The sequence below is a fragment of the Gadus morhua genome, chromosome 11 (assembly GCF_902167405.1).
Source record: "Gadus morhua chromosome 11, gadMor3.0, whole genome shotgun sequence".
Lineage (NCBI taxonomy): Eukaryota > Metazoa > Chordata > Actinopteri > Gadiformes > Gadidae > Gadus > Gadus morhua.
In genome coordinates, this window is record NC_044058.1 from 16,208,493 (window position 1) to 16,222,627 (window position 14,135).

Below are 14,135 nucleotides of genomic sequence, written 5' to 3' on the forward strand. Positions count from 1 at the left end.
AGCACCACCAGCCAACCTACCCCCTCTACACGCACACCCCACCCCCCACCCCAGTACAGCCCCTCTGTGATCACATGAGAACTGAACAAATCTCCGTTTTTTTTCATCTGTTGGACACAGCAGAAACCTGCAAGAGGTTAGTGCAGCATTGACGTAAGAGGATCGCTGGCTGTGTAACACAACAGGTGCCACTCTGCTGGGAAACTTACATTCCAAAACGCAGGATTCAGTCATCTGAAGTGGATCGTAACTGCAGGTATTTCTAATGTTTTTCCAATAATTCGTTTTTTTTTTTCTGTTCAACTTATCAGTGCTTTACCTGGCGTCGATAATGTTGAATGTGTGTTTGTATTGTCCCTAGTCTCACCTGTGAGTGTCTGCCAAATGCAAAATATGAATGTTATTTGAAAGCGATGATAAATTTTCCTGCTTCTGAATTCAATAACTTCAGCTAAAATGTGTATAACAGAGAGACTATAATACAACCTTACGTTGCAAGAAGAAAAATAAAGAATCAGCCAAGATAACTTCAAGCACATCATGCAAATATTCAGAGATCACCCATCCACTGTCCAGTACAAATGGTTAAATGTTGTTGCAACTTATTAAAATAGATTTGTCATTACATATTTTACCAAAAGATAAGCACTGATCACTGATGAAATGCTGCAGGTGTGGCATAATATATAAATATCCTACAATGTACATTATAATGTACAATATGATATAATATATCATATTGTAATATATTATCTATATTTTGATAAAGCCTGGATACGAAATAAAAATAAGCCAATCTTGTTATATGCTGTTTCTTCATTCTGTGAGTGTGTATGACCTCTTATCAGTTGAAGAAAGAACCTTCGGAAAGAGACTATTTTGACTATCTGGGCAGTATTAAGTATTAGGTTGATGTAACTCATGCACAGTTCTTTTAAGCGCTTGAAGTCTATGTAGATTTTAATTTGCACGTGTTAGGTCAATTTATGCTGTAGGCTATGTCTTTCTTTTTCACATTTTATTCACAGCACCTTGTTTGCACCTAACTGTACTGTTGGGATTTGGTGTGTGTGTGTGTGTGTGTGTGTGTGTGTGTGTGTGTGTGTGTGTGTGTGTGTGTGTGTGTGTGTGTGTGTGTGTGTGTGTGTGTGTGTGTGTGTGTGTGTCCCTCAAGGTTCGATGCACGGGAAGCCCTGAATGATAATACTAGTCATCAAGGACATAACTCTTTATCTAACTGTAAATAAACACCCTGAACAACAGCATACAAAACTATGAAATAGTAAGGGGTGAGCAGGATAGGATAGGATGAGAGTGCACGTTACATATACTGATCAAATCTCACAATACATAGAGCTCTGTCCGCTGTTACGTGTGCTGTTCAAACTCAGCCCGAGGCGCGCGCGCACACACACACACACACACACACACACACACACACACACACACACACACACACACACACACACACACACACACACACACACACACTTCCTCATAGTAGGATCTGTTTGACTGAGAATTAGGAAAAGGGCGGAGCTACTCTTACGGAAGAGCAAGAGCACATGGCATGCAAGCAAACCGGTCAATGAATGAACTGCCCTGCGTTTGGTTCATGGGTCCTCCTACGCACAGAGCTATTTGGAGAGATGTCTCGGCTACGTGCGCGGCGCTGAATATGACATTTCCGGTTCTGATTGGAGAAAGTATTATTTTAAATATCTGCAACTTGATTTTTAGGTAGACGACAAACAAAAACGTAAGTAACCAACACATAACAATAAGCAATATTAGTCAATAAGTATATGTTAATATACTTCCGGGCGATGTTACCACAGTTGGTAAAGCGACCGCGGGCGATAGCCATTTCAACAATAGGCCTACTTCCCAAGGGCGTTGGCCTTTTTATATTACCCTATTGTAATTTTGTGCCAATTCAATTGGCTACCTAACGTCGAAAAACGCCGATCATAACAATCAGAACCACAAACGTTAAATGAATCGTCGCGTAGGTAGGATCATATATATTTTATTTAATTCACTATTATAAAGTCTTTGACCGATCCACCAGACTATTGCCCCACCACAGTTCGGGCGATGTTTGTCCCCAAACCTGCTCCAGTAGCAGTGGGAGTGTCCCTTTAATAGGTGCATGGAGTGTCCGAGTGGCGACTGTGTTTTTCGTAGGCGCAATCCGGGAAAAGTCCCGCCTCAAGCGCTAGAAATGGACAAGCAGCCTGTCAGTCAAACTCGCACGCTGACGTCTCACGCTGACTCCTAACCATAACCATAGCCCTATTAGAGAAATGCATTTGACTAACGCTTTTTTAATATACATTACATTTAACTTAGCTTCCCTGCGGTCACGTGACGCATTTTAGCCTTTTTGGATTGGATCAGAGATTTAAACCAACGTTATTGGATAATCTCCGGCTATCTCCTCATTAATATTAATTTCCCCGGATTCCGCCTACGAAAAATACATTCGCGTCCTTGTGACATAGAAACAGTGCGACTGCGTAGTCCTTCCCCCTCGGCCCTCCCCCCATCAGGTGCACTAGTGAGAAACCGGACACCGAGTTCGTATGTTGGTTTTTGTGTATCTGTGTTGCATATGTCGAGAGCCTAATAGGTCCATGGTCCGGGGTCGATTATTCAAACATGTGCCGACATCCTGACTGATGATAAGGCTGTGACCAAGATGGAGTGAAATGTTATTCTAAGAGGAAAATATATAGGAGGTGAGCAGAGCATCTTACTGTCCACTCTGTGTAAGGTAAGCTGATGAATAGTAGGCTGTGGGAATATGAATGGAGAAGGTTGTTGGCGAGAACTTGGAACAGTGGCATAGTGGGACAGTTGCTTCCTGGAATGCTTTTGAACTCACAATGTTTTTATGTTTTCGTTCAATTTCTAACATGATCTCCTGAACTAAATCTTTAGCAATTACAACATGGGTATTCGTCGTGCTAGTTTTTAATGCATGTGTGTGTTTGTGTGTGTGCTTTCCATCAGTGTGTGTGTGTAGTTCTACATCACACATGGCTTTTTTGGGGGGTGAGTGTGTCAAAGGTCCCTCATTGTGAGGGAGGGTAAGATGTCAGTTATGAGACACCGTCCCTCTCAAAGGGGCAGTTACACAGCCATGTGCTCTTTCTTTCATAACATACCGTCTGTCATAATAGTAAACCGCTTTTCACCATCTCGGATACGCCCTCACTGATGCTAATGTTTTCTACAGTCTGTGTGTTTAGTTGTGTAACTATTTATTCTGGTTGAATTGTTGAGCTTAGTGGTTTTTGACTCGTATTTATTTTGTATTTTCAGATCACCGCTAAAACCCGTTCCACGTTACATATTCCACCATACACATACCATGTCTCTGCTCACCCATGTGCTGGCATGTCTCTTCGGCATGGGCTCATGGGTGGCCATCAACGGGATGTGGGTGGAGCTGCCCCTGGTGGTCCCGGGGATCCCGGAGGGCTGGTACCTTCCGTCCTACCTGACGGTCATCATCCAGATGGCCAACGTTGGGCCCCTCTTCATCACCCTCATGCACCGCTTCCGCCCTGGCGCGCTGGACGAGCGGCCGGTCATCTACTGCATCGTGGTGCTGGGCATCGTCGCCACCTTCCTGCTGGCCTTCTTCTGGAACACTGCCGTGGAGTTCGCCGGCGCGCTGCGTAGCGTGCCACTGCTGGTGCTGAGCTTCCTGCTGTCCGTGGTGGACTGCACGTCCTCGGTGACCTTCCTGCCCTTCATGATGAGGCTGGGACCCCAGTTCCTCACCACGTACTTTGTCGGGGAGGGCCTCAGCGGGCTGGTGCCCGCCCTGGTGGCTCTGATCCAGGGGGTGGGGCTGGTCCACTGCCGCAACGCCACTGTGGCAAGCGTTGCCGGCGTGACGCTCAACACGACCGCGACGGGCGGCAGTGGGGACCTGGAGGCGATCTACCAGCCGGCCAACTTCTCCGCCCGGGTGTTCTTCGTCTTCCTCAGTGCCATGATGGTGGTGTGTCTTGGGGCCTTTGTGCTGCTCAACCACCACCCTGCTGTGGTGCGAGAGAGGAAGGACCACCGGTACCTGGGGGAAGAGTCGGCGAGGGACAAGAGGGAGCAGGGACTGTCATTGCACAGCCAAGCCCCGGAGCAAAGGCCCATGATCAGCCCCTTGGAGCCCCCTGCTAGGGAGAGGAGAAGCTCTTTTGGGATGGGCACGTACAGCAAGGGCGAGGTGGTGTTCATCTTCATGGTGCTGGCCTGGGTCAATGCGCTGACCAACGCTGTGCTGCCGTCGGTGCAGTCCTACTCCTGTCTTCCCTATGGGAACCAGGCCTACCACCTCGCCGCCACCATGGCGGCTGTGGCCAACCCAGTGGCCTGTTTCATTGCCATGTTCACACCGATCAGGTAAGCCCTGCTGTTCCAACAGGTGTGCTATAATTTAATATCTGCTTCTGCATTTTCCGGCTGTTTTTACTGTTGTCTTATATCCAACCTACCACTTGATTTTATTTATTTGTGTTTGTGAGTTGTTATTGTACTATGGAAAGGTGGAAATTATCTAAGAAAGGTGTTTATGAATTCATAATTTTGTGTCTGTCCGCAGGTCCCTCGTGTTCATGTTGTTTTTGACCGTGGTTGGAACAGGCTTCGGGGCTTACATCATGGCAGTGGCTGCCTTCAGTCCCTGTCCTCCACTAGTCGACAGTCCTTCTGGTGTTGCTATCATAGTAAGGCATGACAATTAAACAATGTAGAACAGTAGTTAAATATATTTATTTATAGAAATACTTTCTGTCTTGAGTGATGTCACTAGATATCTTGGCTTTTTAAAAAAGAGTTAAGAGTTATTTTGCAATTCAAATGTATATTGCACTTGCATAATGTGTTGACTGACGTGTATTACATGATTTCCAATGCTTAAACCTATGCTTCACTGACTAATGGCAACATCATTTTGTTTTTTGGCAGGTGATTTCCTGGATCCTGTTTGTCCTAACCCTGTCCTATGTGAAGGTCATTATCGGAGTGATTCTGCGAGATGAGGGCCACAGCGCACTCGTGTGGTGTGGAGCAGTAGTCCAGCTTGGCTCCATGATCGGAGCTATTTCCATGTTTCCACTTGTCAGTGTCTACGGACTTTTCAAATCTGGTGATCCCTGTAACACCAAATGTCTAAACTAAGAAATGTATTCAAGAACAACAAACACTAAAAAGTGTTTGTTGTTCACATTTGACGTCTTTGGTAATTAACTAAACTCATTTAGATGTTACAGACATCATGTATAGAGATATGATATTTACTGCAGTGTAAATTACACTTCCTGGAAACTATGGATAAAACCATGCTGCTCCATGTTTTGTACGTTTTTTGTCTCGCTACATTACAAGAATAACAGTGTTATTTATTGTAGGCCTACACGTTGATTTAAAAAAGTGCCTTTATTTGTGGCTATTCATCTGATACAGATCTTTAGCCGTGCTCCAGTGTGGCTTTATAGTTTTGTGAAATAGCTGATCACTAGGCGGACAATCAGTATCACATTGATTCAGGCCTATAGTGCTTGTATATCGCAAGGTAACTTCGCAATGACCGCTGCATAGCGGTATTGATTATGAAGTTATTATTTTGGTGTTACATTTTTTTTGGTCATTGTTGAGTAAATAATCGTGACTTGTTTTCCCAACTGCAAGTCCTTGTGTTTGAAAGTGCCAGTGTTTCTCATGCGAGGAATGACAATGTATTCATTAGCCTAGGTTATGGTATATTTGTTTATACTTTGTTTAGGATTTACATTAAGCTTCTACCTTGTTACAGCGTATCGGCAACTAAACATACCAATAATGCATTCTGATGTACAAGCCCTGTCGGCTTTTATATCAAATGTATCAGCAATTATTGTTTTGTATGGCTTGATTGTATTGTACAAAGACACAGTCAAGACTCAAAATAAATTGCATATATTTGAGGTTGATGTCTGACTATTGGTTTTAAATAAATGTGTGATAGGTCTTTAAATGTAGATATTTGAGCATCAGATTCAGCCCTATGTAAGTCCTGCCCTTGATGTGTGAACTTTTAGGCAAAATACAATTCCTGATTTCATGGTCCAATTCTGAATTAAAAGGTAGTAAGCCTACTTTTTCTAGAAACGGTAAACAGGGTTGCCAACAGTCACGCCCCTGGCGTGACTCTCACGCTTTCACCATCAATCTCTCGCTGTCACGCACACGCAAGAAATGTCACGCCAAAATAAAAAATCCTCCCGTTCATTTTCTGCGGGAGCAGACTAACAGCTGTAACATCTGCCTACCTACAACGTGATCACGGCAGTATTCTCTGATCGTTGATTCGCTGAGAACCACGCACCTGATACTAAGTTGCGTTTGAAAAGGTCAGAGAGAGTTCAGAGCCGGAGTCGGAGCCCACTGATGCGCGTTTGGGGATGGGTCGGTCGCGACCGATCCGTTCACAACCAACGAATCCCGAACGTGAACGACAGGAACTTGTTCCCCAAAACAAGAAGAACTGGTTCTTTGATTCTTTTTTTTTTAACATAAAACAAAAATATGGTCACGTAAATAAAATATACAAACGAACAGAGCTTCGTCTCCCCGCCACCTTATATCGATTAAGTCTACAACGTTCTCAAAGATTCAGCCAATGAGAGGTAGCAATGGTGTTGCCATGGCACCTGGGTAAACAAATGACAAGGTGGTACCGTCGAATTTGCGCGCTTTCTCTGTCTGACGTATCTTGGGTCATACCATTCGACGTGGGGCCACTAATATATCCCCCTACATTTCCGAAAATAGACTTGACCTCCATCTGTTTATTGGATAACCGCATTTCCCAATCCCATGAGCCTTTTCTCCATTCTACGTCAATTCAAGAACAAAGAAAATAAACTGCAGTTCGTATTTTTTATTTATGACCATGAAAGTTCTGTAATGCCTGAATTATGAAGAATTAAATGTAAAGCAAAATAAAAATTATAAATATAAAACCATGAATGACCTATAGAGAGTAAGCAAGTGATATAAATATTGGTGGGACGTTTGCCTATACAAAATAGTATATCTTGTCGATTTTCACGGGGGGTAGAGCCTAGCCCAGGGTATAACTTTGAATACTTGAGAATCGGGCTAGTGGCACTTTTAAATTCCCCAAATGATTCAAGGTGGCCCAGATTGTACATTTTGAAAAAGCGTTTCCATTCTTTAACTTTTTTTCATAGATGAGGGTTTATACTAAACGATGACTATTTTGTATAAAACATTTTTTTAGGGTTATGGGTCTTCCAAAAAATTAGCCGCTCACACTAATATTTTAGAGTCTCACTCCAGCCAAAGTCCCAAAGTTGGCAACCCTGGGTAAATGGGAGATGACATGCGACTCGCTGGTTCACTTTGCAATCGTAAGAAAAGCAAATACCAGAGTGATAAGTATGGCTCCGGCAGATACGAAATTGCTCGTCGTCACGTGCTTAAGCCTCGTCCGGGGCCGTGTTCCAATACCCGTACTGTCCGTACTGCGTACTCAAAATTTGAGTACGCAAAATTTGAGTACGCAGTACGTTCCAATTCAGATCCGGTGAAAAGAAATATCCTTCAAGGACCCGGATGCCGTACTCAACGGCAGCCATCTTAGCTACGTAGCGGAAGAGGCGGAGCCAGGCTGAGCCAAAGTCGGCGCATTTTCCACATAGCCTGCATCAATAGAGTCATTTTGTAGTTTTTATAGTTGTTATAGCTTTTTATAGCTGCTAGGCGTAAAGAGTTCACCGTTCAAAGCGGGATGTTGATTGCGGGGGAGGAGCCACGGCGGCAGTCGTGATCGTCATTTCCGGTAAGTGCACCACAGAGTACTCGATTTGGAACAGCACTCGCATCTAAAAAATGAGCGTACTCAAGTGAGTACGGATAGTGCAGATAGTGTACTTCCTTTAAGTATACTCATGGAAGTACGGGTATTGGAACACGGCACTGGTCTCGCGCTTCTCGCTCACAGCCAATCCCAGTGCTTTTGTCATCGGACTTAATTTGGTTCACCTGTTTCTCCCGCGCCCCTAACATTAAAGCAAAGATTTTTACAAGTAAAAATAGGTATAGTTTCTTGTTTTGGTTTGTGCATGCTTTTGAATTAACACGCAAGAGAAATGTGCACTTCATCGAGGTTCACAAATTGCATTACTTCGGTTGGTTGAAGTCTTTTTTTGTATAGGCTGCCATGTGAGCCTGTTTGTTGTGGCTTCATGCACCGCCCTTATCTCCTACTTTGTTTTAATATTGCTACACACATCCTTGTCTTAATAAAATTTGCTTTGGCTATCCTAAATATTTCAACAGAAATTCTTTGGAAAAAAGACAATTTAAAAATGTTCAGTCCAGATTTGCAAAACCTGAAACAAGGGCATGTAAAGTCAACCACTCTAAACTATTTGATGGTTAGTCAATTTAACCAATGCCTTTATTGCATTTTGTCAAGTTGCTGTACTAGGTCAATTTTGGCCATACATGGTGTTTTACTGATTAATTCTACTTTTATTCAAGGATGGCCCAAGAGAAGTAATTTGGTATGATGCAGTCTATAGAAAATGGGCATGGCTATGGCTCCCAATCCGATCAAGACGTCAACATCTTCTGAAGTGGTAAACTTGCTATTGTGACTTATTGACCCTACTGCACACAGTCTGTAACTTGGCGTTTCATTGATGGAGGGTCCCCTGTATTGGCTGGTGGTCCTGATGTTGACTCCATTAATCGCCCCCTAGTGGGAGGTCAAAGTCACTTTCCCCCACAGTATGAACTCATGAGTGTTCTTTGAAATCCAGTGCTGGCCCAGTGAGCTGGAGGTGCAAGGGAGACCAACCATACTGTAACGGATGTTGAAGGGAAAGAAACTGATATGCAAATCATCATTCATTTTCTTGGTTAACATTTTGTGACAAAATCTTTGAACAAAACTTCCCCTTACTTGGGCTATAGCTTCAGGGTGTTTCTGCATTGTATGATGGGAAACTATTATTTAATATTTCTGAGTGAGCTGTTGCATTGATGGAATAAAATGTTTATATTTGCATACTATCCCTCCTCTCATTCAGAGCCGCAGACTGGCCTTGCCTTCCTGGATCGTTGGAGATGAACAGACGTACCTTAACCTTATGTCGGAGCTCATTGACAGTCTGTTATAGCAACGGTTGGAAGCTATAATCACTACATTGATATGGATTTGCACATTTTTGTGTGAAGTTGAGACTTTAATTTTTTTTTTGAGGTTTAAAATGATTTCATATGGAATAGTCTGTGCAATTGTCAATGTAAAAAGGAAACAATGGTATGTAACATGGGTGGTTCGTAAACAGATTGTGCTCTAATCAGGGCTCTACCACTCAGTCGTGGCAAGTGTCCATTTCTATGCTGCTGTCTGCTGGGGAGGAAACATGGCAGAAAGGAACATCAGGAGGCTGGACAAAAACGGGTCAAGAAGGCTGGTTCAGTTCTTGGGAAGAGACTGGTCTCACTGACGGTTGTAGTGGTGGAGAGGCACACATGGAGTAAGCTGTCATCATGGACAATGGCAGCCATCCTCTCCACCACACCTTGGCAGAACAGAGGAGCAGCTGCAGTAGAGTTCATTCCGCTGTGCTGTAGGACTGAGCGGTACAGTCATCCTTTGTCCCCAAAGCCATCAGAGTACACAATACCTCAGGCGAGGGTAGTGACCTATTGTGACTTTGTCTTTCTAACCCTCTCCCAGTGCCCTCCCACTGCACAATGTGCAATTGTGTAATTAATCTGACGCTGGTTCTTTTTTATATGCAATTTTAATAATGTGCAATATTGCTCACTTTTTATTGACTTATTTGGATAATTTTTTACTGTTTGTACATTTTGTCTGACAATTGAGGCTGACTTTAAGCATTTGCAAATTTCCCCAAATGGATGAATAAAGTACTATCGATTCAATTACGCTATGAAATGTCATCTAAATCCAAAGCACAATCTCAGGCACAAATTATATCTTGGTTAACCACAAGGATCAGGCATTAAGCCGTGAGGACAATGTTTCGTGCTGTGCTACTCAAAAAAGTGTCTGAGCTTAGGCCTACTTATTGGTCTTCTAGCGGCCCTCGCTGGGGTTGTCTCCCGAATGCTTAAGCTTTGCAATCTGACTGCCTGAATTGGACTAAATCTAACTGTAAATCCTAGTACATTATAGGAATCTTATAAATGTATAACATTTATTATATTACACAGGGTTAAATTGCGGCGACAATGAGCACAGTTAGAGGGTAGTGCGCTAGAGGGCAGTGCAGCACTACAGTTATAACCTCAGTAGTAGTGAAACATGTGTAAGTGCGATGTGCAGACTTCTTGGATCTCTAAGCTTATTGATCAGCGCCACTAAAGATGCAATGGGAGCGTTGCAGCATTAAATACTGCTTTACTATTGAATCAATGACATAAATGACAATTGAATGAATAAATGAAACACTTTTGGGAAATGCGGAAGCTCTTTTCAGGATGCATGTATAATGTACTTGTCTTCGTCCACAGGGTGAGAGCAAGATGTAGTACTAAAGGATTTATGAAAAAAGTTTCAGTGCTCTTGACTATCAACAGGAACAGCTTGTCCTGCCATACTCATTAGTGTGGATGTGATGCGTCCCCCTGGTGTGTTTAGGCATACCACTGGCATTAATGGTAATATCTCATGTTTGGATAAAAAAAAAAATGCTTGCGAAAGTTGTGTGTTTGTTTTAATTTGTCATGTTGCTCCACTGGGTAGATTCCGAATGCTATGCTCATGGCCAGTTATCCTGTGATTCAGGTCCCAGTGGTACTAGTTGGCCTATTACCATCTGGTGTCATCATTTGGTGTTTTATACCTCACCTACCCCCCCCCCCCCCCCCCCCCATACATCAGTCTGCAGCACCTTAAGCGTGGTAAGAACTCAAGTATTGGCCATGAATTGCAATAGAAATTAATTAGTCACCCTCTGCTAATGCAATAAGCAGTTTAGGTATGTTTTGATTCCCTCTCATTTGACTTACGACTCAGCCAAATATATCTGCAACTATACCCCTTGTCTATCCTCCCGTCCACCCAGTTCCTTTTGTGTGAACGTAATATCAATTAATACAAACGTAAGGGAAATCTTAACGCCCGGTATCATGTGGCAGGAGAATGCAGAGAATGATTGAATTCCGTGAGGAGGCCAGGAACGATCAGGTCTCGCCTGCCGTTATGCAATCGGCCTCATTCTCCGCGCGCGACGAGACGTCTGCTGGGAGGAGGAGGAGGAAAGGTGGGGGGTGGAAACCACAATCATCTGGATGGGGAGAGAGAGAAAAATATGTATTTATATAGAAAAAAATATATTTTTGAAGAGACTTAACTATCACATCGGAGCAAGCAGCCGAACCGTGACAATAGGCCAAATGAGATCAGACTCGCCACATAAAACAGATGGAGCAACGTGGAACTGGGCCCTCGTGCAATATCTGTAAATGAATCTCTTTACACTGCGACGCTTGACATGCTATATTTCCTGATGGAGCGAAACATATGGAACTCATATGAACCCTGCCGTAGCCCATCATTTATATGATTATGTCATGTCTGTTTTCCCTGCTCTCTCCACCTGCTTGGCCCTCTTCTCCGTCCTCTGGGCTGAGTCTGTGGACTACTAGCCTCTGCAGCCTCCTCGGCCCAATCCTCTACGACCACCGTTTTGGAGTACTCGTGCGGTGTCGTTTACCTCCAAAAAGAAGAGAGAGAGGTATACAGTCCGAACCTTTCCCGTTAGGTCCATTACTCTGCTACTGGGCCCTGTCCTTTTTTCTGCAACAAGACATAAAGTAATCAAAAGTTGAAAGCAACACTCAAGCAGGCACTTAGCAAAAAGAAAAGCTATTATGATAAAACATTCATATAGGCCAGCGTGCAGCAGACAGGTAATCTTCGGAGATTATACTGTTGTCTTTGCGGTTAGTTTCAGTATACAGTGGCTTGGGCAGAGTTGTAGATGAATGCTCTTAACGATGTGCCCTCTGACCCTGATGTCCACATATTCATATGACTAGAACGACCGATAGGGATCGTATTCATTCTCACACATGCACACAGACACCACTCACATACACACGCACATACACATACAAACACATACCATTAATCCGTCAATACACACAACTCACACAGACACACACACACATACAGAAAATTTCACTAGAGTTTTTGCCAGAGAAGGAAATTCCTCCATGTTTTCAAGGGATCTAAAATTTTGGGAAACGTCCGAGTTGGCATTCAGCCAATCAACTGCAGACTTCGGCCTGAAGGCCAGACTGCAGGAATTAAAGTCAGTGATGGACTGCCAAACCTTTTGTACAGACAGAAGGCAGTTGGCTTATCTACGTTGGCTGATAAGTTTTCTGATATCAGTTTTAAAGTTCTCTTTATTTTGGTGCTGGACAGTACTTACAACAATTCATCGCTCAAATAAGCTTATAAACATGTAATACATGTAAACTGTCAGGGAATACTTACTGCAGAATTACTAACTTTCAATGTTTAAATCGCTGCTGTCGGTAAGTCTCCTCCCTGGCGGTTTGTCCAGGGGTCACCCTGAGGTCACTGTGGGTATCCATTAGTGCTACTATTTAGAGTACTATTCCTTTAAGGGGAGTGATTGGCCAGCAACGGCAAGAATCATTACCTTTGCTCGCCCCCTCCCTGCCAGCAGTCAATAATGAGGGATCATTAAAATGAATAGATGGACATTCCCCTTTTTCTCCGGATCCTTATTGCAAAATCAGTGTCAAGGGAAATGAAGATTGAGCATGAAGAAGGCGTCTAAAAGCCTCACAGTGATTGTCATGAACTCATCTTCAGTGCCAGTCTCCTTTATCTACCGTAAGAGAGTGCACCTGCCCTGAACTCCTGGCCCAGGCCGAGTGCTCTCATCCCATTAAGGTCCTTGCCTAATGTGCTATGCTGCAGCCTTCCTTAACGTAAACATTGTGCATATGTACATCAACATTAAGAGCAAAGCAATGGCATCCTCCCTCGAGCCGAGTGATATTTGAACACGCTTTTATGAAGGGAGGAGACACGGAGAGAGAGAGAGAGAGAGAGAGAGAGAGAGAGAGAGAGAAAGAGGAGGCAGGAGGGGTGGGGGTCAGGGAGGAGCTCACATGTTGCGATCACATAGAAGGACAATTCTCACTATGCCGTCCTTTCTTAAACTCAAACATATGCCGCCGCCGCCAAATTTGATAAACCCTTGCGCAACATTTCACGCATCGCAAGAGACAGAAAATTGTGAATCAAGCTGAATGATTACAGATGGAGAATAAAAGAGCACAACATTTTCCAGACGCATCTGGATGTCTTTGCACAGGCCTTTTAAAACAGTGATGTGTGTGTGTCTGTGTGTCTCTGACCGCAGACCAGTGATGTGACCAGTGTGTCGTTTGGCTGTCTGTGTCGTCTTTGTTGGGTGGATTGAGCAATTAAACGGAGATGAAACGGGTACCTTTTGCATCTGTGGACTCTCACCTCCCGACCCACACACCCAAATTTAGAACACACACACACACACATAAACACCGACATGCATCCACAGATGTGCGCACACAAACACACACTGTTCCCGTTCATTTGAACTATCATTAAAAGAGTGTTGATCGTTGTTGATTCTTGGTTAATTGTGTGTTTCTAAATACTTTCATTCATACACAATCACTCAAAAGCAAGTCAAAATAAAAGGGCAAAGGCTGCACATACTCGCCGTCGGACAAGAGAGCGACGGCACATGTGAAGAAGGAACAGATAGGTCCCGGCGCATGGTCAAACAATTATCCCTTCAAGTGTCTCTTAAAGTCAACCCCATGGTTTTTGTCAACCGGGCTGTTCCTGGCAGGCGCATATCGAGGATTTACTGGCTGCAGATGGCCGACGATGGGAGAGGGCAAAGGCCTCACGACTGTCCCCATGCAATCACTTTATAAAACGCCCAAATCAAGGGACTAGTGGGAGAACAGTAAGGGGGGTATGGGGGAAGGCGGGGGGGCGTGAGGGAAAGAGCCATAAAGACACTATAAATCCACACAGTGAAACATCC

At 43.8% G+C, this 14,135-nt stretch overlaps 1 protein-coding gene across 4 annotated transcripts; it reads left to right on the plus strand.

Annotated features, from left to right (window-relative positions):
* Positions 1-102: 102 nt before the first annotated feature.
* On the plus strand, positions 103-5,981 carry LOC115554024 (riboflavin transporter 2). Of its 4 annotated transcripts, none has more exons than XM_030370616.1 (4): positions 103-256; positions 3,328-4,413; positions 4,613-4,736; positions 4,978-5,981. In XM_030370616.1, exons 2-4 carry the CDS (start codon positions 3,377-3,379, stop codon positions 5,188-5,190), a joined length of 1,374 nt encoding a protein of 457 aa, XP_030226476.1. In that variant the 5' UTR covers positions 103-256; positions 3,328-3,376; the 3' UTR covers positions 5,191-5,981. The 4 variants fall into 4 exon arrangements, with proteins under 4 accessions (XP_030226476.1, XP_030226474.1, XP_030226475.1 ...); XM_030370614.1 differs by lacking the exon at positions 103-256 and adding an exon at positions 1,492-1,759; XM_030370615.1 differs by lacking the exon at positions 103-256 and adding an exon at positions 1,843-2,741.
* The last annotated feature ends 8,154 nt before the right edge of the window (positions 5,982-14,135 follow it).

Bases quoted from the DNA above. Each gene is read 5' to 3' on its own strand.
- LOC115554024 (XM_030370616.1), top strand. From the start codon at position 3,377: ATGTCTCTGCTCACCCATGTGCTGGCATGTCTCTTCGGCATGGGCTCA. The intron at 4,414-4,612 runs GTAAGCCCTGCT...GTCTGTCCGCAG, and splicing joins GCCATGTTCACACCGATCAG to GTCCCTCGTGTTCATGTTGT. The intron at 4,737-4,977 runs GTAAGGCATGAC...GTTTTTTGGCAG, and splicing joins CTTCTGGTGTTGCTATCATA to GTGATTTCCTGGATCCTGTT.